The 27,244-nt window shown below is 41.7% G+C and overlaps 1 protein-coding gene across 2 annotated transcripts in view; it reads right to left on the minus strand.

The window, feature by feature from the left end:
• Positions 1-27,244, minus strand: part of LOC132824351 (inactive serine protease PAMR1-like) — a 166,893-nt gene that overhangs the window by 50,700 nt on the left and 88,949 nt on the right. For both annotated transcript variants that reach the window (XM_060838716.1, XM_060838715.1), the window contains exons 7-8: positions 19,136-19,306; positions 16,437-16,643 (exon numbers count right to left, since the gene is read on the minus strand). In XM_060838716.1, the coding sequence (XP_060694699.1) occupies positions 16,437-16,643; positions 19,136-19,306 (378 nt within the window). The remainder of the gene's footprint in view (positions 1-16,436; positions 16,644-19,135; positions 19,307-27,244) is intronic.

The following is a 27,244-nucleotide window of genomic DNA, read 5'->3' on the forward strand; positions in this document are numbered from 1 at the left end:
TTTTCCTTTGATGCTGCCTGACCTGCTGCGCTTTTCCAGCAACACATTTTTAAACTTGCACCTGGAGGAAACCCATGCAGACACGGGGAGAATGTGCAAACTCCACACAGATAGTCGCCTGAGGCTGGAATCAAACCCAGGTCCTTGGCACTGTGAGGCAGAAGCGCTAACCGCTGAATCACCATGACTCATCATTTTTCTGAGCTCCACTGAAAACAAACCCAGTTTTTCTAATCTTTCTTCATAACACAACCTGCACATTTCATGTATCAATAGCCCAGTCCCTGAAGCAAACCGGGTAAAGTGCAACAGAACAGATTAATCAATAACACCTCATGGTAAACATGATTCTAGGTAACAGTAATGATAGTATGATAGAGTTTCATGTTGAATTTGAAGGGGATAAGTATGTTGTAGTAATCCTAAATTAAATTAACAATAAGACTATGATTGTACAGCTGGCTGAACTGAACTGGCAAACCAGGTTAAAAGGTAGGTTAGTAGAGTTGCAGCCGTAAACTTTTAAGGATATAATTAATAACTCAGCAAAGATTTACCCCACTGAGGTTAAAAGATTCTTTGAGTATGATACATCATTCATGGTTAAATAAATAAGCTAAGGATGACATCAAACTGAAAGAAACACTGTTCAATTATGCAATGACTAATGATTTAGGTTAAAAGATTGGTCATATTTTAAAAAACAGCAAAAAATTACTTTAAAAAAAGGAGGGAGACGTCAGAATGAAAGAAAGATAGCTGGTAATATAAAATACATAATAAAAGTTTCTACTAATACTTAAGTAGGAAAAGTAGGTGATTCTCTAGAAAGTTAAGTCTTGAATTCATGATGGAAAACAAAGAAATGGTGGAAGGTGTTGAACAACTGTTTTGTAGTTTTTTAAAAATTCACTTGTGGAACATAGACTTTGCTATTGCCTGTCCCAGTTACCCTTGAGAAGTTTGTGGTGAGCAGCCTTCTTGAGCTGAAGGTAGATGCACAATACACTCAGTGAGTGATTTCCAGGATTTTGACTCAGCGACAGCAATATATTTCCAAGTCAGGTGGTGAGTAGCTTGAACTTGCAGGTTGCGATTGCCTAGAGGTATTATCATTAGACCTGGGGACTCAGGTTGGAATCCCACTACATCAGATAGTGGAATTTGAATTCAAATAAAATTCTGGAATTAAGGGTGTAACTATGACCATGAAACCTTTGTCAATTGCTGGGAAAAACCCATCTGGCTCACTAATATCCTTCAGGGAAGGTAATCTGCCATCCACACTTGATCTGGTCTACATATGACTCCAGACTCACAGCAATATGTTTGACTTTTAATTGCCCCCGAAATGGCTGAGCAAACCATTCAGTTGTAACAATTGCTACAAAGTGTCACAAAAATGAAACAGAATGGATCACCTGGCATTGACCTGGGATTGGAAAAGACAACAGCAGAAACAACCCTCGACCCTGCAAAGTCATCCTCACTAACTTCTGGGGGATAGTGCCAAAACTGGGACAGTTGATGTAGTCATACACATGGAATCGCACCTGACAGACAATGTCCCAGACACCACCATCACCATCCCTAGATATGTCCTGTCTCACCGGCAGGACAGACCCAGCAGAGGTGGCGGCACAGTGGTATACAGTCAGGAGGAACATGGTCTGGAAGTCCTCATTATTGATTCTGGACGACACAAAGTCTCATGCTTCAGGTTAAACATGGGCAAGGAAACCTCCTGCTGATTACCACAGTCCATCCTCCCTTGGCTGATGAATCAGTACTCCTCTATGTTGAACAACACTTGCAGAAGGCACTGAGAATGACAGGGGCACAAAAGGTACACTGGGTGGAAGATTTCAATGTGCACCATCAAAAGTGATGGTAATCGAGCTGGTAGGGTTCCAAAGAACATAATGGCTAGATTGGGTCTGCGGCATGTGGTGAAGGAACCAAAAAGACGGACAAACATATGTGACGTCATCCTTACCAATTGCCAGCTGAGGATGCACCTTACAGTATCGGTAAGAGCGACCATCGCACAGTCCTGGTAGAGACAAAGACCTATCTTCACATTGAGAATAACCTCCATCATGTTGTGTGGCACTATCACAGTGCTAAATGGGACAGATTTCAAACAGATCTAGCAACTCAAGACTGGTTGTCCATGAGGCGCTGTGGGCCATCAATAGCAGCAAAATTGTACTCCAGCATAATCTTAACCTCATGGACTGGCATAACCCCAGTCAACCATTACCATCAAGCCAGCTGATCAACTGTGGTTCAATTGAGAGAGAGCAGTGGGGCATGCCAGGAGCAGCACCAGGCTTACCTGAAGATGAGGTGTCAACTGGTGAAGTCACCAAACAGAACTACTTGCATGCCATACACCATAAGCAGCAGTTGATAGACAGAGCTAAGCAATCCCACAACAAACGGATCAGGTCTAACCTCTGCAGTCCCACCACATCCAGTACTGAATGGTGGTGGATGATTAAATAACTCACTGGAGGTGGAAGCTCCACAAATATCCCCATCCACAATGATGGAAGAGTCCAGCATATCAGTGCAAAAGATAAGGCTGAAGCTTTCGTAGCAACCTTCAGCCAGAAGCACCAATTGAATGATCCATCTTGGCCTCCTCCTTTAGTCTTCAGCATTACAGATATGAGTCTTTAACCAATTCGATTCACTCCATGTGATAACAACAAACAGTTGGAGCCACGAGATGCTGCAAAGGCTATAGGCCCTGACAAATATCTGATAATAGTGCTGAAGGCTTGTGCTCCAGAACTTGTCGCTTCCCTAGCCAAGCTGTTCCAGTACAGTTATAACGCTGGCATCTACCCAATAATGTAGAAACTTGCCAAAGTATGTCCTGCATATATATTAAAAAAAGGACAAATTCAACCTGGCCAATTATTGCCCTATCAGTCTACTCTCAATCATCTGTAAAGTGATGGAAGGTGTCATCAACAGCATCTGTTCAGCAATAACCTACTCAGTGACGCCCCGTTTGGGTTTCACCAGGGCTATTCAGCTCCTCACCTCATTACAGGCTTGGTTCAAACATGGACAAAACAGCTGAATTCCAGAAGTGAGGTGGGAGTGACAGCCCTTGACATCAAGGCTGTATTCAACCAATGTGGCATCAAGATGCTCTAGTAAAACTGGAATCAATGGGTATCAGGTGGCAAACTCTTTGGCAGTTACAGTCATAATTAACACAGAGGAAGATGGTAGTGGTTGTTGGTGATCAGTCATCTCACCTCCAGGATATCTCTGTAGGAGTTGTTTAGGGTAGTATCCTAGGCTCAACCATCATTAGCTGCTTCACCAATGATCTTTCCTCCATCATAAGGTCAGAATTTGAGATCTTCACCACTGATTTCACAACGTTCAACACCATTTGAGAATCCTCAGATGCTGAAGCAGTCAATGTCCAAATGCAACAAGATCTGGATTGGGCTGACAATATCCAGGCTTGGGCTGACAAATGGCAAGTAACATGCATGCCACACAAATACCAGGCTATGATCATCACCACCAAGAGACAATCTAACCATCGCCCCTTGACATTCAACGGTGTTACCATCACTGAATCTCCCACTATCAATGTGCTGGGATTTATCATTGATCAGAAATTGAATTGGTCTCACCACATAAACACAGTGGCTACAAAAGCAGATCATAAGTAGGAATACTGCAGTGAGCAACTCACCTCCTGACTCCTGAAAGCATTTCCACCATCTGCAAGGCACAAGTCAGGAGGGTGATGGAGTACTCCCTACTTGCCTGGATGAGTGCAGCTCCAACAACACTCAAGAAGCTTGACACTATCCAGGACAAAGTAGCCCACTTGATTGGCACTGCATCCACAAGCATCCACTACCGCCACCACCGACACTCAGTAGCAGCAGTGTGTATATCTACGCGATATACACCAGAAATTCACCAGAAATCCTCAGACAGCATGTTCCTTGCTCAAGACCACTTCTGTTTAGAAGGACAAGGTCAGCAAATACATGGGAACACTACCACCTTCAAGTTTCCTTCCAAGCCACTCACCATCCTGACTTAGAAACATATCAGCGTTCTTCACTGTCACTAGGTCACAATCCTGGATTTCCTTCCCTAGTGGCATTGTGGATCTACCCACAGTGGGTGGACTGCAGCAGTTCAAGAAAGCAACTCATCACCACTTTATTCTCAAAGGCAACTAGGAACACACAATAAATGCTTTCTAACTAGTAATGCCCATAACCCATAAAAATGAATAAATTAAAAAAAGCTAGTGGTGTTCCCATGTATCTACAGCCCTTGTCCTTCTAGATAGAACATAGAACTTTACAGCGCAATACAGGCCCTTCAGCCCTCAATGTTGCACTGACCTGTGAAAATAATCTGATGTCTATCTAACCTACACTGTTCCAGTATTATCCATATGTATGTCCTATGTCTATTTAAATGCCCTTAACGTCGACGAGTCTACTGATGTTGCAGACAGGCCATTCCATGCCCCTACTAATCTATGAGTAAAGAAACTTAAAGAGTTAATTGGTTTGGAAGATGCTGTTAATGATCTTTGGTGAATTTCTGCATTGCATCTTGTGGATAGTACACACTGTTGCTACTGAGTGTCAGTGATGGAGGGAGTGGAAGCTTGTGGATGTGGTGCCAATCAAACAGGCTGCTTTGTGCTGGATGGTGTCAAGCTCCTTGAGTGTTGATGGAGATGAAAGCATCCAGGCAAGTGAAGAGTATTCTATCACACTCCTGATTTGTGTCTTGTCAATAATGGGCAGGCTTTGAAGTTTCAGGAGGTGAGTTACTTGCCAGAGTATTCCCAGTTTCTGACCTGCTCTTGTAACCATTCTATTTATATGGCAAGTCCAATTGAGTTTCTGGTCAACAGTGGTCAACTGGTAACACAAAAGAGAAATCCGGTGATGATAGCTTCATTGAATGTCAAGGTGCAGTAGTTAGATTTTCTCGAGTTGGGGATGGTCATTGCCTGGCATGAATGTTAATTGCCACTTGTCAGCCCAAGCCTGGATATTATCCAGATCTTGTTGCAACTGAAATGGACTGCTTCACTATCTGAGGAGTTGTACATGGTGCTGAACTTTGTGAAATATTTGGCAAACATCCCTACTTCTAACCTTATGATGGAGGGAAGGTCATTGATGAAGAAGCTGAAGATGGTTGGGCCTAGGACACTACCCTAAGGAACTCCTACAGAGATGACCTGGAGCTGATAATGACTAACCTCCAAAAACCCCATATTTCTATGTGCCAGATATGACTCCAACCACCGGTGAGTTTGCCCTGATATGCATTGATTCCAGTTTTGCTAGGATTCTTTGTTGCTACACTTGATTGAATGTGGCCTTGATGTCAAGGGCTGTCACTCTAACCCACCTCTGGAGTCAGCACTTTTGTCCATGTTTGATTCAAAGCTGTAATGAGGTCAGGCACTGTGAGCCCTTAGCAGAACGTGGGCATCAGTGGGCAGGTTACTACTGAGAAGGTGCTGCTTCAAAGTCTTGTTCATGACACTATTCATCACTTTATTGATCAAGATGGCACAGTAATTGCCTGAGTTAGATTTGTCTTGCTTTTTGTTTACAGGTAACATCTGGGCAAATTTCCACATGTTGGTGTAGATGCCAGTGTTTGCAACTGTACTGAATTTGACTGGCTTGGGTTTAACAAGTTCTGAAGCACAATTGTACTCCAGTACTATTGCTTGAATGTTGTCAATGCCCATAGCTTTTGTAGGTGTCCAATGCCTCCTACCATTTCTTGATGTCACATGGAGTGAATTGAATTGGCTGAAGACTGGCATTTGCGATGCAGGGAACCACTTGAAGCAGCCGAAATGGATCATCCACTTCGCACTTTTGGCTGAAAATTGTTGCAAGTGCTTCAGCCTTGTCTTTTATACTGAGGGGTATTCAGCTCTTCCATCATTGAGGATGGGGATATTTGTGGACCCTTCCCCACTGAGTTTTTAATTGTTCACCATCATTCACGACTGGGTGTTGAAGTCTAACCAGAGCTAAGATCTGATCCATTGGTTGTGAGATCGCTTAGATCTATCTATCACTTGCTGCTCAGGCTGTTTGGGATGCAAATAGACCTGTTTGGAAGCTTGACTAGGTTGACATCTGATCTTTAGGTGTATCAAGTGCAGTTCATAGCATGCCCTCCCCTACTCTCCATTGAACGAGGGTTGATCCTCTGGCTTAATGATAATGGTTGAGTGGGGAATATGCCAGACTTTGTTCTGCCAGATTGTTCTGCAGAACAATACTGCTGTTGTTGATGGCCAACATCACTTCATGGATGCAAACTTAAATTTGAAGTCTGTCCCATTTAGCATGGTGATACTGCCATACAACATGAGGAGGGTGTTTCTCATGGAAAGGTGAAACTTCATGACCAGAAGGTTTCCTCACCACCTGCTGCAGACCCAATCCAGCAGTTACATCCTTTAGAACACTACTAGCTCGATCAGCAATGTTGCTGTTGAGCCACTCTTGGTGATGAACAGTGAATTAGGAGAGGCCATTCGCATGTAAAGGGACAGCTGGAAAGTGGAAAGCCTTCAAAAATGAGATTGAGAGTTCAAAGGCAATACGTACCCGTTAATGTAGAGGGCAAGGCTGGTAGGTGTAGGGAATGCTGGATAACTAGAGAAATTGAGACTCTGGTCAAGAAGAAGAAAGAGGCATACATGACGGAAAGACAGCTGGGATTGAGTGAATTGCCAGAGAAGTACAAGAGCAGCAGGAGTATCTTCAACAGGGAAATCAGGAGGGCAAAAAGGGGACACAAGACAGCTTGGCAAATACAGTTAAGGAGAATCCAAAGAGAGTTTACAAATACATTAAGGACAAAAGAATAACTAGGGAGAGAATGGGGACCCCTAAAGATCAAGAAGGTCATCTATGTGTGGAACTGCAGGAGTTGGATGAGATACTAAACAAGTATTTTGTATCAGTATTTACTACAAGGAAGGACATGGAAGCTAGAGAACTTGAAGAAATAAACTGTGATATCCTGAAAAGTGTCCATATTACAGAGGAAGAGGTGCTGGATGTCACAGAGTCATAGATGTGTACTGCATGGAAACAGACCCTTCGGTTGAACCCATCCATGCCGACCAGATATCCCAACCCAATCTAGTCCCACCTGCCAGCACCCGGCCCATATCCCTCCAAACCCTTCCTATTCATATACCCATCCAAATGTCTCTTAAATGTTGCAATTGTACCAGCCTCCATCACTTCCTCTGGTAGCTCATTCCATACACGTACCACCCTCTGCGTGAAAAAGTTGCCGCTTAGGTCTCTTTTATATTTTTCCCCTCTCACCCTAAACCTATGCCCTCTAGTTCTGGACTCCCCGATCCCAGGGAAAAGACTTTGTCTAATTATCCTATCCATGCCCCTCATAATTTTGTAAACCTCTATAAGGTCACCCCTCAGCCTCCAATGCTCCAGGGAAAACAGCCTCAGCCTGTTCAGCCTCTCCCTGTAGCTCAAATCCTCCAACCCTGGCAACATCCTTGTGAAACCTCTTCTGAACCCTTTCAAGTTTCACAACATCATTTTGATAGGAAGGAGACCAGAATTGCATGCAATATTCCAACAGTGGCCTAACCAATGTCCTGTACAGCCGCAACATAACTCCTACTCCTGTACTCAATACTCTGACCAATAAAAGAAAGCATACCAAACGTCTTTTTCACTATCCTACCTACCTGCGACTCCACTTTCAAGGAGCTATGAAACTGCACTCCAAGGGTCTCTTTGTTCAGCAACACTCCCTAGGACCTTACCATTAAGTGTATAAATCCTGCTAAGATTTGCTTTCCCAAAATGCAACACCTTAAAATACTTTTAGTGCATTAATCCTCTGATCATGTGAATCCCAGAACTTTGTGGGTATCTAGGGAAATGATTACTGCTGAGATACTTACTTAATCGATAGTCATGATGAGACTGATGAGCCTGACTTCAGGGGTGGGTAAGTTATTGGATGGGATTCTGAGGGACTGAGTTTTCATGTATTTTGAAGAAGTAACAAAGAAGATTGATGAAGGCAGAGCAGCAGATGTTGTCTATATGGACTTCAGCAAGGTATTCGACAAGGGAGATCGGTTAGCAAGGTTAGATCACATGAAATACAGGAAGAACTAGCCACTTTGATACAAAATTGGCTTGAAGGTAGGAGACAGAAGGGGGTGGAGGAGGGTTGTTTTTCAGACTGGAGGCCTGTGACCAACCGTGTGCTGTGTCCAGTTTTTTATAATTTATATGAATGACTTGCAAAAAGTGAGGACTGCAGATATTGGAAATCAGAGCTGAGAGCAGGTCAGGCAGCATCTGTGGAGCAGGAGAATCAACACTTCAGACCTAAGCCCTTCATCATGAGGCCTTACATCTTGAAAATGATTTGGATGTGAATGTAGAAGGCAAGGTTAGTAAGTTTGTAGACGACCACTAAAATTAGTGGTGTAGTCGTTTGTGAAGAAGGTTACTTCAGAGTACAAATGGAACCTTGATGAGCCAATGGGCTGAGAAGTGACAGATGAAGTTAAATTTACATAAATGTGGGGTATTGCATTTTGGTAAGGCAAATCAGGGCAGGAATTATACATTCAATGTGTAGGGCCATGGGGAGTGTTACTGAAGAAAGTGACCTAGGGATCTAGGTCTCATTGTTCCTTGAAATTCCAGTCGTAGGTAGACAGGACAGTAAAGAGGTGTTTTGTCAGTGCACTGAGAATAGGAGTTGGGATGTCCTGTTGCAGCTGTACAGGACAATGGTTAGGCCATTTTTGGGCCCTTACTCTAATGGCCACCTTGGTGTGTTGCTGCGTCAAGCTGCGTGTGGATCCCCGGTATGCAAACACAAAGTGTCACTACGTACTGAGGTTATACCTGTCCCTGGTGTTGCGAAGGATAGACCTGACCTTGCTGCTGTGGAACGCTCCAAGTAGTTGGACCATTGCGTATCACCTGTCCTTTGTAGAGAATTTTATGAAGAAAAACCTTTGACCACAAGTCCATCAGGAAGTCGTCAGCATGTAGTGTCCTTGAGACCCTTCGGGAAAAGGAAAGGACGAATCTTGTCAAGCAGTTCCTTGGGCAGACTGTCAAAGTCATTTGGCAGAATTCCTCATCGCCAGAGCTTTCCAACAAGCACCAAGACGTGGCTTGGCTGGTGGTGAGAAGGGCTCTACCTGTGAGATCCTTTATGCACGCCCAGACTTTCTGCCGCACCGCAAGCTGCCCTCGAAGCGGCTGCAGGGGGAACGAGATTGTCACACATCTCCTCCTGAAATGTGCCTACGCAAAGAAAGTCTGGAGGCGAATGCAGTGGTGCTTTTCGAGGTTCGTCCCGAGCAGCTCCGGGACGCAGGATTCCGTGCTCTACAGTCTGTTCCCCAGGATGCACACCAAGACGAACATCAACTGTGCCTGGAGGATCATCAACTCGGTCAAAGACACTCTTTGGTCTGTCCGAAACCTGTTGATCTTCCAGCTGAAGGAGCTGACCCTGACTGAGTGTTGCAGACTGGCACATTCCAAGGTCCAGGACTACGTGTTGAGGGACGTGATGAAGCTTGGGGCAGCTGCCGCGAAGGCGCTGTGGGGAAAGACCACTGTGTAACGTCTGCCTGCTAAAGAACATGGGGCCCACGCAGTAAGTGGGCTCCGCTGACGCATCAGCTAAATATATGGATAGGAAACGAACAGACCTGTATATATGAATGAATACTTGATCTCTGTATGCAAAGAAATGGAATGTTTATGTATGTATGGCATGACCAATTGTACAGATCATCAAAATATTTTTATGAATAAAGTATATTTTTGAAATTAAAATAAATACTGTATTAAATGCTGGTCTCCCTGCTGTAAGAAGGATGTTGTGAAACTTGAACTGATTCAGAAAAATATTAGGAGGATATTTCTGGAGTTGCAGGGTTTGAGCAAAAGTGAGAGGCTGAATTGGATAGGGCTATTTTCCCTGGGATATTGGAGGCTGAGGGATAGCCTTATAGAGAGGCCTTATAAAATCATGAGGGGCATGGATAGTGTGAATAACAAGACCTTTTTCCTATAGTAGGGGAGTCCAAAACTAGAGGGCATAGATTTAAGGTGAAAGGGGAAAGATTTAAAAGGGACCCAAGGATAACTTTTTCATGCAGAGGGTGTGTGTATGGAATAAGCTTCCAGAGGAAGTGATGGAGGCTGCTACAATTACAACATTTAAAAAGGCATCCAGATGGGTATAGGAACAGAAACAGTTTAGAGGGACATGGATCAAATGCTTGTGAATGGAACTGGGTAATGTAGGTTGTTATGGACGAGTTGGACCCGACAGATAAAGCCAAGGATGCTATATGCCTTCTTGACCACCTTATCCACCTGTTTGGCTACTGTGGACTTGTATGCTCAGATTCCTCTGTATGCTAATGCTACTAAGGGTTCTGCCATTTACTATATACTTCCCTCCTGCATTAGGTCATCCAAACGCATCACCTTGCATTTGTCCATATTAAACTCAATCTGCCATTTCTCTGTCCAAGTCTCCAGCCTATCTATATCCTGCTGTATCCTCTGGCAGTCCTCCTCATTGTCTGCAGCTCCCCCAAACTTTCTTGTTGTCCACAAACTCACCAATCAAGCCACCTATATTTTCTTCCAAATGATATACATTACAAACAACAGGGGTTTCAGTACTGATCCTGTAGAACCCACTGGTCATAGATCTTCAGTCAGAAAAACATCCACTGATACTTTCTGTCTGTTATGGCAACGCCAGTTCTGTATCCAGCTCACTATGGATCCCATGTAAATAGAAATGCTGTGGTTCAAAAAAGCAAATCAGAGGCCAAGAGTTCTACTGCGAAGAACTCGCCTCTTATCTTTCCAGTGCCTGATCACCATCTACAAGTCTCAAATAAAGAGTGTGATGCATGCAAATCAACAATAGTCAAGATGTTTGACACTATTAAAGACAAAGTGACCTGCTCAACTGGGCACACCATTTACCATCTTCAACACTCACACCTTCATCATCAACAAACAGTAGCAGCAGTGTGTACCATCAACAAAAGGCACTGCAGTAGCTCATCAAGTCTATTTTGACATCATCTTCCAAACCTCTGACTCTGAATCACCTATCCAGAGTGAAGATGCAATATCACAAGCCAATTTCCAAACTCTATGCTCGACTGATAAAGCCAAGCATGTGATAAGCCTTTTTGACCTAGAAGGACAGGAACAACAGAAGCATGGAAACGTCACCAACAGCAAGCTTCCCTCTCCAAGTTATTCACCATCCTGTCTTGGAACTATAACATCATACCCTCATTGTATGTGATGTTGTTACACGTTGAGGACTGCAATGATTGAAGAAGGCAGCTTAGAACCAATTTCCCCAGAGAAATTGAGAATGGATAATCAATCATGGCCCAGTGAGTGATCCCATTATCTCTTGAACAAATAAAAACAAAAGACACTGAAGCATCCAGTCAAGTAACTGAAAATGCAGGAGTCTGTTCTATAGTACACCAATTGGCCTGTTCAAATGTCACTAGGGTCCTTTATCTCTACCAGTGTCTCAGATACAATAATACAGACACATGATCAGTTTTTCCAGTTACAGCTTAAAAGCAGATTGTTGTTTGTCTTCATATTCAATGGATCAGTAGGAAAGACATCTTAGCATCAGAATCCATAAGGAGGTCCAGAACATGAGAAATATTCCCTTGAGACTGCTGCACTATTCAAGAAAATCATGTCAAAATCTTCACATGAACTCCAGTTTTCTGTTGTACACTTGTGTCTCTTGATCTTCTTGGTGCCCAACAAACTTCTCAATTCAGCCTAGAATATCTTCAATGACATATCATCTGCAGTTCTCTTGGTGGGAGAATTCTAAATATTCACAACCCTCTTAAGAAAGCAATTCCTCCTCATCTCAGTTTTTATGTCCACAAATATCCTTTGACCTTGAGTGCTAACCTTTCCAAACAGGGGAAACAGTCTTCTCAGGAGATACCTTATCAAGGGATACCTCCAAGTATTTTAATCATTTTAGTGGAATAATTTCTCATTCTTCTAAACTCCAATCTACTCAAACTCTCCACATGGGATAGCCATCTCATTTCTGAGATGATCTAATAAAAGTTTGTTGCACTTTCTTGAAGGCATGTATATCCTTTTTTACATGAGGAAAGCAAAACTGTACAGATTGCTCAAATATTATCTCACAAAAGCCCTATATAATTGCAGAAGCACTTCTTTACTCTTTATGTCTAACTGACCTGCAATAAAGGCTAACATACTATTTACCTTCCCAATACTTGATTTACCAATATACAAGAACCCTCAAATCTGAGCACCCTCAAAGTTTCAGCAATATTCTGATTGTCTATTTGTCCTTCCTCTTATGTCCACAAAACTTTTAAGATATCCAGAAAGAGATCCTTAGTCTAGTTACAGCGGCATGAGACTGACTTTGTAACACAACGAACCCAACCTCACCAGAGTTGTTCCAGACTTACAAACAGCATTTAGATAATCAGTGTGAGATGTCCCAGACTCACACTAGTGGATTGGTTGGGTAGCTGGAATCTAAACTGCAAGCTGAAGAACATGATCAGATGTAATTAAGCAACATGGCCAGCAGAGAAAAAGCAGAATGGTGTGTTGTTTCCCTGGTGCCAGGATCAAGGATGTCTCAGAGAGGGTGCAGGATGCTCTAACAGGAGAGGGGGCCAGCAGGAGGTCATTGTCCACATTGGAACCAATGACTTTGGAAGGGAAAAGGTTGAGACTGTGAAGGGAGATTACAGAGAGTTAGGTAGAAATTTAAAAAGGAGGTCCTCAAGGGTAGTAATATCTGGATTACTCCCAGTGCTACAAGCGAATGAGGGCAGGAATAGGAGGATAGAGCAGATGAATGCATGGCTCAGAAGCTGGTGTATGGGAGAAGGATTCACATTTTTGGATCATTGGAATCCCTTTTGGGGTAGAAGTGACCTGTACAAGAAGGACGGATTGCACCTAAATTGGAAGGGGACTAATATACTGGCAGGGAAAATTGCTAGAACTGCTTGGGAGGATTTAAACTTGTAAGGTGGGGGAGTGGGACCCAGGGAGATAGTGAGGAAAGCGATCGATCTGAGATGGATACAGCTGAGAACAGAAGTGAGTCAAACAGTCAGGACAGGTAGGGACAAGGTAGGACTAATAGATTAAACTGCATTTATTTCAATGCTAGGGGCCTAACAGGGAAGGCAGATGAACTTAGGGCATGCTTAGGAACATAGGACTGGGATATCATAGCAATTACAGAAACATGGCTCAGGGATGGGCAGGACTGGCAGCTGAATGTTCCAGGACACAAATGCGACAAGAAGGATAGAAAGGGAGGCAAATGAGGAGGGGGAGTGGCATTTTTGATGAAGGACAGCATTACAGCTGTGCTGAGGGAGGATATTCCCAGAAATACATCCAGGGACGTTATTTGGGTGGAACTGAGAAATAAGAAATGGATGATCACCTTATTGGGATTGTATTATAGACCTCCCAATAGTCACAGGAAAATTGAGAAACAAACTTGGAAGGAGATCTCAGCGATCTGTAAGAATAATATGGTGGTGATGATAGGAGATTTTAATTTTCCAAACATTGACTGGGACTGCCGTAGTGTTAAAGGTTTAGATGGAGGGGAATTTCTTAAGTGTGTACAAGACAATTTTCTGATTCAGTATGTGGATGTACCTACTAGAGAAGGTGCAAAACTTGACCTACGCTTGGGAAATAAGGCAGGGCAGGTGACTGAGGTGTCAGTGGGGGAGCACTTTGGTGCCAGCGACAATAATTCTATTTGTTTTAAAATATTGATGGAAAAGGATAGACCAGATCTAAAAGTTGAAGTTCTAAATTGGAGAAAGGTCAATTTGGACGATATTAGGCAAGAACTTTCAAAAGCTGATTGGAGGCAAATGTTCGCAGGTAAAGGGATGGCTGTAAAATGGGAAGCCTTCAGAAATGAGATAACAAGAATCCAGAGAAAATATATTCCTGTCAGGGTGAAAGGGAAGGCTGGTAGGTATAGGGAATGATGGATGACTAAAGAAATTGAGGTTTTGCTTAAGAAATAGAAGGAAGCATATGTCAGGTACAGACAGGACAGATCGAGTGAATCCTTAGAAGAGTATAAAGAAAGTAGGAGTATACTTAAGAGGGAAATCAGGAGGGCAAAACGGGGACATGAGATAGCTTTGGCAAATAGAATTAAGGAGAATCCAAAGGGGTTTTACAAATATATTAAGGACAAAAGGGTAACTAGGGAGAGAATAGTGCCCTTCAAAGATCAGCAAGGCAGCCTTTGTGTGGTGCCGTAGAAAATGGGGGAGATACTAAATGAATATTTTGCATCAGTATTTACTGTGGAAAAGGATATGGAAGATATAGACTGTAGGGAAATAGATGGTGACATCTTGCAAAATGTCCAGATTACAGAGGAGGAAGTGCTGGATGTCTTGAAACGGTTAAAGGTGGATAAATCTCCAGAACCTGATTACATGTAACCGAGAACTCTGTGGGAAGCTGGAGAAGTGATTGCTGGGCCTCTTGCTGAGATATCTGTATCATCGATAGTCACAGGTGAGGTGCTGGAAGACTGGAGGTTGGCAAACGTGGTGCCACTGTTTAAGAAGGGCGGTAAAAACAAACCAGTGAACTATAGACCAGTGAGCCTGACCTCAGTGGTGGGCAACTTGTTGGAGGGAATCCTAAGGGACAGGATGTACATGTATTTGGAAAAGCAAGAACTGATTCGGGATAGTCAACATGGCTTTGTGCGTGGGAAATCATGTCTCATCAACTTGATTGAGTTTTTTGGAGAAGTAACAAAGAAGATTGATGAGGGTAGAGCAGTAGATGTGATCTATATTGACTTCAGTAAGGCGTTTGACAAGGTTCCCCATGGGAGACTGATTAGCAAGGTTAGATCTCATGGAATACAGGGAGAACTAGCCACTTGGATACAGAGCTGGCTCAAAGGTAAAAGACAGAGGGTGGTGGTGGAGGTAGTTTTTCAGACTGGAGGCCTGTGACCAGTGGAGTGCCACAAGGATCGATGCAAGGCTCTCTACTTTTTTGTCATTTACATAAATGATTTGGATGTGAGCATAAGGGGCACAGTTAGTAAGTTTGCAGATGACACCAAAATTGGAGGTGTAGTGGACAGCGAAGAGGGTTACCTCACATTACAACAGGATCTGGACCAGATGGGCCAATGGCTGAGAAGTGGCAGATGGAGTTTAATTCAGATAAATGCGAGGTGCTGCATTTTGGGAAAGCAAATCTTAGCAGGTTTTATAAACTTAATGGTAAGGTCCTAGGGAATGTTGCTCAACAAACAGACCTTAGAGTGCAGGTTCATAGCTCCTTGAAAGTGGAGTTGCAGGTAGATAGGATAGTGAAGAAGACGTTTGGTATGCCTTTCTTTATTGGTCAGAGTATTGAGTACAGGAGTTGGGAGGTCATGTTGCGGCTGTACAGGGCATTGGTTAGGCCACTGTTGGAATAATGCATGCAATTCTGGTCTTCTTCCTATCGGAAAGATGTTGTGAAACTTGAAAGGGTTCAGAAAAGATTTACAAAGATGTTGCCAGGTTTGAAGGATCTGAGCTACAGGGTGAGGCTGAACAGGCTGGGTCTGTTTGCCCTGGAGCATCGGAGGCTGAGGGGTTTACAAAATTATGAGGGGCATGGATAGGATAAATAGACAAAGTCGGTGAGTCCAGAACTAGAGGGCATAGGTTTAGGGTGAGAGGGGAAAGATATAAAAGAGACCTAAGAGGCAACTTTTTCATGCAGAGGGTGGTACGTGTATGGAATGAGCTGCCAGAAGATGTGGTGGAGGCGGGCACAAATGCAACATTTAAGAGGCATTTGGATGGGTATATGAATAGGAAGGGTTTGGAGGGATATCAGCCGGGCGCTGGCAGGTGGGACTAGATTGAGTTGGTATATCTGGTCGGAATGGACCGAAGGGTCTGTTTCAATGCTGTACATCTCTATGACTCTAAATGTTGGTTTTGAAATCGTATTCATCACATCTGAGATGTCTCAAGCTAAAACCTTTTACTGAGTCTGAGAATATTCAATAACCCAAACATTGAACACTCAGTTTGTGTGATTTGACATTTACACTATGAATAGATCCAACTGTTGAGTAACTGACATCCACAACTATAAGCACACATGATATTTGAAACTATGAGCTAGCAGATGTTAGCAAATAAATGCTAAGCAGTTTCTAAGTGGTTCAGATACTTGAGTTATGTTTTAAATTTTAGTATTTGAGTATGGTCACAAAAGGTGTATTACCTTTTGTACAAGTGGGTTGCTTCCCCGTCCATGTTCCATCCTGTTGACACCTTCTTTGTGCACTACCACTCAGAATAAACGAATCTCTGCAGGCAAACTGCACAATAGTGCCAATGGTTACATAGCCTGTGCTTATATTTCCGCTTCTTGGGAGAATTTTTTGATGCCCATTCAGTGGCACACCAGGGTCAGGACAGATCTTGCTCTCTGGAATTAGAGATCAATGTCACACTTCATAGAGCAGTCAGAATAGTGTACAAAACATGCCCAGTAGCTGACAGGCTACATAATGGAAGTTGTTGCTTGTATTCCATCAATATAAGAGTGCTTTAGATTCTGACAGATAACAAAGAGCTTTACATTGGCAAGAATTATTACATAATATATATGTTCAGTAACATATATATCTGTGACCAGCTATAATTACTATGTTTATAGCCAGGAGGGCTTTTTAAATGTAAACCTAGACAATATAGCATGCCTATCCTGTAGGACATTATGTGTACAAAATCAACAGGACATATTTTATGTGTGTGGCCAATATGACAAATTGGGTTGGATGTTGACAAGGTCATTAAGAGCTGTTTAAAAATAGTAAGGGAACCCATTACCAGGATTCCCAACCTTACTCCTGCTGCTCCTAATTTTTGGTGTTGTGGGATAAAGGCACACAAGTGACAAGCAAGCAACCAGCAACCCCAGACTTTGTTGGGTTCCATAACTGGATCCCCCAACTCTGTGTAATTTGTGTAGAGTTGGGTTGGCTTGTCCATGACTCATGGTTCATGGTCGTAGAGTTGGTTTGGCCTGTCCATGACTTATGGTTCATGGTCCCTCACAGGAATCATGAATAGTAGTTTGGATTGAGGAATCTCTTACAAGGTAAAGTTAAAGGTCTTACTCATACTATCATCTTTTTAGTCAGAGGGTGCTGCCACTTTAAGATACCCAGAGGGTGACAGCTTCAGTCTAGTCTAGAACTAGCTGTGGAGGTGTGAGCACCATTACTAAAGTATTCCTGTTCAGATTTACCATTTGTCTATTTGGTTTGTAATTCCTGGCTCTAATGGAAACACCAATATAACACATACCTCTCCACAATAACTCATGCACCGCACCACCACACGTTATACATCCTGCACAGAACCAATTCGAAAAACTGTATGTGTGGAACTGCTTAAAAAATCTGCCCTGAGTTTAATTTTACAAAACTGCTTTCCTACAACCCTACAAAGTATCAATCAACTAGACCATTAAAGTATCAATTAAAAAATACTGACACCTTGTACAAATAGATAGTGAATCATTGACAAAAATGAATACAGGAAAATTGGTTTATTATAATATTATAATGCTGTCAAACAAGCAAAGTTTACCTTCTCTGCACCCACATTAACAGTGTTAATCTTTTTATGGTAGACTGGGCTCTCAGCCAAGCATGCTGAATGAGATTCAACACATAAGGATCACTGTCAAAATGAGTTGTTCTTGTAGGAGCCTGCATGGATTGAGCTAAGTGATCTTCTTCCATGTTGTAACCTTTCTGGAATTCTGAAGGTTGGCTTAGAGTAGAGGAAGTTTTCCTCTAAGCTTGGCCTTATAATACTTCCCAAGAAAGTTTGTAATGTTAAACTGAAGCCGAAGGAATACTTTGTGTTGAAACCAAAGCCTTAGGGTTACTTAATATTGACATAACAACAAAGAAGTACTTAACATTAACACTGGAACTAAGAGTACTTATTAATGGCATTGGAACCAAAGAAGTACTTAATATTGTTACAAGAGTGAAGGGCGTATTTAATCTTAATACTGGATCCAAGCCAGTATCTACTATTTTTGCTGAAATCAAGGCAGTAATTAACATTGACAATAAAACAAAGGCAATATTTAATATTGGCAGAGGTGCTGGGCAGTAGGAAGTTTTGACACTGCAGCTAATGGATTTAAACTTAACAGTGGAGCTAAATAAGTCATTGATACTTATTGGTATTATTCCATATAGTTTCAACCACAAATTAACTCCTCCATGTCCTGAGTAAATAGGTTACATGTCCTCTATTGATGCATGTGGATTGGTAAAGAATATGCCCACCACCTGATTTTATTTACGTGAACCTGGAACTGAAAGCTTTTCACTTCCATATTATCACCATATTTTACATAAATGAATACGAATGTATTTTTAGAAGTTCTGGTCCTTTGTGTTGTGGACACATAGCCATTGGGAGTTAGGTTCACACTGGTTTGTTAATTTCATCTCAACCCAGTAGGAGGAGGAAATTATTTAAAATTTCCTCACCCCTTCAGCTGAGCTTGCCGGGGGGAGGGGGGGAAACTGCCTAGCAGGCCCCAGAGTCAAACTAAGATTTCACACTAACCATGCCATTCTTTGACTAACATTGCCTGTCTGTTATGATGATTTGTTTACACATTTGCCACTTTATTACCACTCTATTATTAAGAGAGGAGGCAAGGAGAATAGTTAACATAAGTAGCATTAGAGAGTTAGGAAACAGGAAACAACTGTAATTAAACAAGACATCCAAGTACAGAGGAGATCGCAGCAGATTTGCTCTTTAAATTGCTAGCGCTAAAATCATAAATATATTAATTATATAAGTATAAAGGTTGTCATGTTCCTAGGAGAAATGTTGTTTCTGCTTCTCAATGCAAAGGATTTAAATATCACAATGTCTTACCACAGCGCGGTGTACTCACGCTCCAGTTCCCATCCAGTTGACAGGTGGCAATGTTACTTCCAACCAACTTGAAATTGGCATCACAACTGTAGTAGATCTGGGAACCAAACCGGAAATCGTCTCCTTCCACTGTACCATTGACTGGGGCCATGGGATTCCTACATATCACCACTGATAGGTCACACAGTTGATAAACGCATTTTATTACAAACAATTCAACAACTTTTGTAGTAATGCAAGTTCAAGAACATTAAATAATTTACTGGATACTCTAACACAAGGCAAGTCTCTTCTTTTGATTCAGCCTTAACAAGAAAATGACAGGTATCCGATTCCTGAAAACTTTAAAACAGACATGGAACACCATTGGTTTCTGACTCCCTTTCAATAAAAGAAACAAAAAGCCTTAGATTCCTGGCTCCTTTACCAGATAACTGTAAAGCCTATGACTCCTGTAGCCCTCACTAAGAGATTGGCAGGCATCTCAAAGTCTATCCACCATCTACAAGGCACAAGTCAGGACTGTGATGGAATACTCCCCAGTTGTCTGGATGGATGCAGCTCCAACAACACTTAAGAAGCTTGACATTATCCAGGACAAATCAACCCGCTTAAATGGCACCACATCTACAAACATTCAATCCCTCCACCAACGGCGCTCAGTAGCAGCAGTGTAGAAATTCACCAAAGATCCTTTGACAGCACCTTTCAACGACTGCTATCTAGAAGGAAAAGGGATGCAAGTACTTGGGAAGACCACCACCTGCAAGTCTCTCTCCGAGCCACTCACCACCCTGACTTGGAAATATTCCGCCATTCCTTCACAGTCGTTCAGTCAAAATCCTGGAATTCCCTCCCTAGCATTGTTGGTCAACCCACAGCAAGTCGACTGCAGCGATTCAAAACGGCAGTTCACCACCACTTTCTCAAGGGCAAAAAGGGATGGGTTATCAGTGCCAGCCAGCCAGCAATGCCCAAGTCCCACAAATGAATTTTAAAAATCAATCTCCTGAGTCCTCCACAATCTGCACTCAGTGAACTGTCACAGGAGTTGGCAGAAAATACACGTTTCTTCAGATGAAGTTCACTTTGCAATACTAGACTGAAAATGGTGATTTCTTTGGGATTTCTGTTAAAATTGGGATTTTAAATAAGCTTCCACCATTATTAGGGCAGAGGAGAAGTAGAAACAATGGAGAAATTCTCGACAAGAACCTTTCAGTTCTGCTTCAATAAACTGTTATTGTGGCAGACATCAAGGCATATGGAGTCAGGGGACAAATAGTTGAATGTTTGTTAAATTGAGTTAAAACTACAGAAAGCAAAATATTAGGTTGAAATATAACTGTTTAGATTGGAGGAAGACATAATACGGTAATCTACAGGGATCAGTACTGGGAACACTATTTAGACTTTACGCTAATGAGTTAGACTTGGGAGCAAGTAGTGCAAATCAAAATTTGCAAGTTATGCTAAACAAACAAAGAACAAAACAAAACTATAAATTACCATATATACTTATGTAAAAGTCAAACTTTTTAGATTACTTTTTAAGGTTAGATTGATGGGGTCAACAATTACATGGATACTACTTTTGAGGGGCTGAAATTCATTCTACAATCCAAAATACTGTTTCATTAATGGAAACCCAATTGATCTCGAAACAAAGAAAAAAAAACAACAAATTTTGCAATTATCGGATAAAGACAGTAGAAACAAATATGAATTAGTAAGCTTTTATTTATACATACAAAAAGTAAACTAGAAATATAATACAGTTTTAAATTACAATTACACCTTAAATTAAGTGTGTCAAATACAAAAGTTCATTAAAATCCACCAATATCACACTTTTCAACACCAAATAAAGTTTCATAATTGTACGGATGAAAAAAAATTAATTTCCTCATCGTGACATTTATGTACAGGATAATACCTTGACTCACAAATATTGATCTGCTATTTGTGAGTAACTAGGGTCAAATTTTACAGGAGATATATGGAAAATTCCAGACTTTTTGGCCAAAAATAGGGGATTGATTTTTACATGAGATTTTTACTCGAGTATACACAGTACAAAAAGTAGCATTACAAGCTATCAAGGAGATTAAAAGTGCTAAGTGTTGGAAGTTACTTCTAGGGATATACAGGTCAGTAGAAGTGAAGCTATGTGAAACTTCTTTAGAATACTGGCCAGGTTGCAATTAGTACTGTGTGCAGTTCTGGGCTTCAAAATACAAAAATGATAGCAGTCTTGGAAAAAAATACAAAAAGGATTTACAAAGCTAGTACAAGAACTGAGCAATTACAGTTATCATGAGACACTACACAAATTAGAATGATTTTCTTTAGAAAATAGAAGACTGTGAGGTGATCTGACAGATCTTTAAAACTGGATGTAGCTGTGGAATGTTTCCACTTGTCGACAATTCAAACCTAGAGGATTTAATTATAAGATATTTACTAATAGATTCAATTGGTGAACAACAAGAGTTTCTGCACTCAGAATAGTTAGGATGTGTTATGCAAAAAGACAAATGGTTTAATTACTTTTCAAAGAAAACTAGATGAATATTTAAGAGATAGGGAATAGAGACATTTATTGCAAGTTGGATATAAGATAGATGGAATAGGAGGAGACCCATGTCGGGTATAAACATAGCTCAGTCTAATAGGCAGAATGGCCCATAGCTATGCAAATGATTCTGTATAATCCTATGCTGGAACACTGAAAACTGACTAATTCTAATACAATAAAGGCACCCTAAAAAAAATCATTAACCTGTCTATGAAGAATGAATTCAGCATTGCTTTATATATTGTATACAGTGTAGTTTATTCTATATTTCATCTATACAATCAATTTGTCTTTGCTTTCCAGACTTTGGACAAAGGTTTTTCTTGGATCAACCAGCAGCAAGTGAACTTCCTGTGGATTCTATGGACTTATGATGCTGTGTACTGGGAAGAATAAAGCCAAATCTTGTAAAGTCAAGAGTATGCAGCATCAACAAAGTCTGACTGATTAGCTCAAGTATTTTCTATGTACTGTTCAAAACTGAACAGGGTTGGAGTATCAAAAGAAATGGGCACTCATGTTAATGGTTTGTTTGTAATCCATGAGTAAACAAATGTACATCGTTATCTTTGAAATTACAGCAGTCAAAAACAAACCTGTACTGTCTGTGTTTCTGTGATAATTGAAGTGACCACCAACAAATTACAGCTTTCCAGAACACAGGAGGATGGGAGTATTACTTTTGAAATGGAGCTATTCAGCAAGGAGGGGTACAGAGGTATGAAAGGAGTTAGTTACTGTTGGAATTAAGCTATCCAGATCACAACAGAATGGGGGATTAGTGACAAAGAGTAGCTATCCAGACTACAGACAAGGGGAGATAAGGTGACATGGGCAGGGGTGTTACTAGCAAAAGGGGAGCTTTCCAGATCACTGAGGGATGGGAGAATTGCTGCTGTAAAGGAGCTATCCAGATCTCAGGGGATGTTTTGGAAGTTGTTACAGTACATAATCAAACTATCCAAATGTGGGTAATCACCCTACTCATGGCAATCATATTTCCATTATGATTTATCAATACGTCACAACAATCTAGGTAAAAATCCCAGAAAAAAAAGTAGAACAACAGGATATCAGATAAATCCAAGAAATTTTACCACATTGCGGCATCAAACACCAGTCAACCTCTACACAAATCAGTGACTGCCAAAAAAAATTCAGCAAAATGGTACTTAAAAGGAGCTATGTTCCTTAATGGAGCCATTATCACCTCAGGCACTATCTGTAAGGGAGCAGTAAACATCAAGTTATCGCAGTTCATCCCACAAAGATGAGTCCCAACTCCCAAAATCTATGAGAATATGTATGGTCATCTTGAGATCTAATTAAATTTAATTTAATTAAATTTAGTTAATTTAAAATAATATAATTAAGCAAATAATCTGGTAGTGATTGAACTACAAGTAGGCAAATTAATTTAAAAATAGCAGCCTTAAAAACTAAACTAAATTTTGGAGGCGACTAACATCTGAAGAATATTTCTTCTATCTTTCTGGAATATGAACTTGTTAATTATCTGCAAACTATCTCCACTTATCCTGAAATTTCTAACTATTCTTACACATGGAATTCCCACCTGCCAACTCGTCATAGAGTAATATAGCATGGAAACAGACCCTTTGGTCCAATCAGTCCATGCTGATTATAATCCCAAACTAAACTCGTCCCACCTGCCTGCTCCTAGCCCATATCCCTCCAAACATTTCCGATTCATGTACTTACCTAATGTCTTTTAAATATCGGAACTGTAGCCACATCTACCACTTCCTCTGGAAGTTCATCCCACACACGAACCACTCTCTGTGTAAACAGATTGCCTCTCTTTTGTTTTAAATCCTTCTTCTCTCACCTTAAAAATATGCTCCGAGACTTGAGATATTCCAGCCTATGGAAAAGCAACTAATATTTACCTTATCTATACTTGTCATTATTTTATAAACGTCTATAAGGTCACCCTTCAACTTTCTACCCTCCAGTGAAAAAAGTCCCAGCCTATTCATTTTCACTCAGTCACTCAAACTCTCCATTGCTAGCAACATCCTGCTAAATCTCTTCTGAGCTTGCTTCAGCTTAATAATATCCTTCGTAACACAATGTGACCAGAACTGGACACAGTACTCCAGAAGAGGCTTCGCCAAGGGAGTCGCAAAGGTGAATGATGGTCCCTTGGAAGATGAAACCTGAGAGATAATAGTGGGGAACACTGAATTGGCAGAGATGCTAAATTAATAATTTGCCTCAGTTTTCAAGTAGAAGACAGTAGTCCCATTCCTATTTTAGAAACATCATCCCTGGACATCTTTTGGAGTGGTCACGTGCTCTTTGGACAGGAGGTCATGCAGGTAGACTTTGGGATTATTCATGTAGACATGAACATGCCTATAAAGTGTATAAGCCTTTTGGACTTGGTAACTGTTAAGGAATTGTCAAAGTTGTCAAGTGTTTTAAATTTTTTTAAAAAGTCTGTAGAGCTTTTTAAAGTTAATAATTGCCATTTCCCTTTGACTATTGACACCATATTGGGGGTGCCATTAAAGGATTTGTGCTGCATGACTGATTCTACTATCTGACCCATATCATAATCATTTGATTGACAGTTCCATGAGGTTGAAGAATGCAATGGCTTTTTTCATAAGAGCTAAAAGCATTTGAGTGAAATCACAGTTTTTCTACTCAATTTCTTGAATAGGATTTTGTTTTAGTCAATGTCCACATATAACCTTATTACATTTCAACATTTCTCCTGACATTTGTCCATTGTGCATAATAAATGAACTGACATAGAAGGAATGCACAAAGGTGGGGATGTTAATTGGGTATATATTGGCATTGACAGTATATAGGGCATGGACACAGCGCCATAGGTTATCATACAGATATAATGGGTTTTGTAGATGGGTGCAGGGTATTAGATGATATGAAGATTTTGAGGAGTTTCAAGGTGAGTACAGTGTATAAAGTGAAATTCAAGGGCAGTGGCAGAATTGTGCGAGAAGATCAAGGAGGCCTAACTGCTGGCTATGAACAGCCCCCAACTGTCCAATATGAAATAGCATCTCAGGTCACAATCTGTGGACATCAGCCCCACAAATCCCTCATCTATGGGCATTGGGATTGATATTTTCCAATCCCTCAGGATCCTAATGTCACATTTGTGATCCACTTTGTCAGCCATTTAAGAAGGACAGACCAGCACAGCAGGTGAACTGGCATCTAGTATTGAAAGGTGCTGCAAGAGTATTTTACATGCAGAAACAGGTCACAGATTTGACCAGGCTGCATCTCAGGGCTGCTCACTCACTTAGCACCTCCTGTGCTTGAATTTCCAAGGGATGAAGTGGGGAGCAGCAGCATGGAGTTTCGAACTGAAGGCCTTTGAATGATTCCGCCTCCATCTGAGTACCTCCTGGACACCTGGAATGTGTGCCGAATCCCACTGCTGCCATTCCTTTGGTCCTGAGCAGCAATGGCTGGGACAATGATAAGCTGGTGTGTGTACACCCTGAGGGTGCTGGACCTGGCTCTCCATGGCAGTGCCAACATGCCCATAGATGTTGCCAGTGATCACTTGCTTGAGGCAGCTGGGGACCACTGTGTATCTGCACTGCTGTAACCTCTAGGCAATCCCTGTCTGGTTCTCTTAATCTTCCCTGTACGTGTGGAGGAGGTGTCTGAGTGCTGACATCACAGGATCTTCCCTGGTCTGGGACTGAGCAGGGACCTGGTATCCGGCAGACCCTGAGTTCCAGCAATCTGTGGTATTTCTTCCTCAGCCAACTGTGAAGCTGTCACCGTGAGATGTTTACCAGATTGTGCCCCCAAACTTTGTAAATGCGAGCTCTTATCAAGATGTCAGTATCAGAGCAGGAGGCAACATGCTGATACTCCCTCAAAGGCTTCAATCCTTCCAAGATCAGAGGTTGAGGAGTTGGTGGAGCACAGGTCGCAAATTGAGACACAAGGGAGCGAAGGCTTAACATCATTGGTTAAAAGTGGCGTGGAATGAATGAGATTGAAAGTGGGGTTAATGTGGAGAGTCACAGTGGAATGAAGAGTGATGTTTACTCAATTGACAGGGCATGGATGCTTGGCATCCCCACATGAGCAGCCCCACTCTTCCCCTGTGAGGGACAATACTTTCACTTTATAGAGGGTGAGAGGAGCCTGATGTCAGGCACCATTCCATCTGTCTAGACTCTTTCTGCCCTATTATGACCGGTGCTTTCCTGGAATGAGAGAAAGGAAGGAATTGAGTGAGAGAAAGTGGATTGCACGGCTGTTAGTACTGGGACAGGTGGCTGAAAGATGGTAAGATATCTTGGGTGAGTGAGTAGCCAGCATAGAGGTCACATAGGTCGTGTACATAGTGATTTGGGAGGTGGGGTGAGAAATGAGCGTGACGGATGGAGAAAGATGTTGAAGCAACAGTGAGAGTGATAGAACATAGGCCTTGGAAGGAGGTAGGTGAAGTAAAAGAGACCGAGGAATTGTGAAGTAGCAGAGAGAAGAGTGTGACACTTAATCTGGCGAAGTAGAGAAAATCACTGACCTTTTTTGTGGCACTGCTGGCCATTCCTCCATACTTTGGAGACTGCACTAACCCACATACCAACTGCAAACCAGGCTGCCAGGGTCTATTGCCGAGGTCTCCTATGCCTGGCTTCCACAAAGAGGACATTCCTCCTCTGCACCTCTCGCTCCAACAAGACCTCCAGGACCCCATTGGAGAATGGTGGCTTCAATCTCCTACTCTCTGACATCTTCTAACTAAATGTCAGTCAGTGAGCAGGGCAGTTGTGGAATACCAGTGTCTGTCTTGAGAATCTGGGGTGCTGGTTTTTGGGTGGATATCTGAGGCCTTCCAGGAATGGCACTTAATAAGATGGAGCTAGAATCAGATGAGAGGAATGCTATAGAGTAGGATAGGTAGTTAATGAGGTGAATTTGGTAAGATATGGAAGAAAATTCACTAGGTCTCGTGGTGAAAAATCTCCAGAAAAAGAATTGATAAAAGTAGCAATTAGCCAAGAAAAGAAAATGTAAGATTCAGTCCCACAGCTTCTTGTTTCTTTTAGTTAGAGACTGTGGAGATACTGCTTTAAGCCAATGTGACTGTGTAAGGAAATGGCTGCAGTTTTAAAAATTTTGTTGACAGGACATTTTGTGAGTTTTGTATTATGTTGTGTTTCCTAGAACACTGACAACTGAAGCAGACATCACAAAGATAATGGGATCTGAAGTAAAGGAAAACTGCTTTATATTAATGTTTTGATTGGTTCCTGACAAGTCAATCGCGCTTTCTTTGGAGCCAATGCAGCAGGAACCCACCTAGTCTGCAAAGAGAAAACATCACAAAACATCCCAGTGTGTCTTTGTTGAGTGGAGATATTGTAAAGATTCCAGGAACAGCTGTCTGTTCCATTCATCACTCTCTGCAAATCCCCTTATGATGTAAGAATAAAAAAAGATAATGAAGTGTCAAATTCTCAACCAGTAAGTGAAAGATACCATCTGTGTGCAAACAACCATGT

The sequence above is a fragment of the Hemiscyllium ocellatum genome, chromosome 18 (assembly GCF_020745735.1).
Source record: "Hemiscyllium ocellatum isolate sHemOce1 chromosome 18, sHemOce1.pat.X.cur, whole genome shotgun sequence".
Classification (NCBI taxonomy): domain Eukaryota; kingdom Metazoa; phylum Chordata; class Chondrichthyes; order Orectolobiformes; family Hemiscylliidae; genus Hemiscyllium; species Hemiscyllium ocellatum.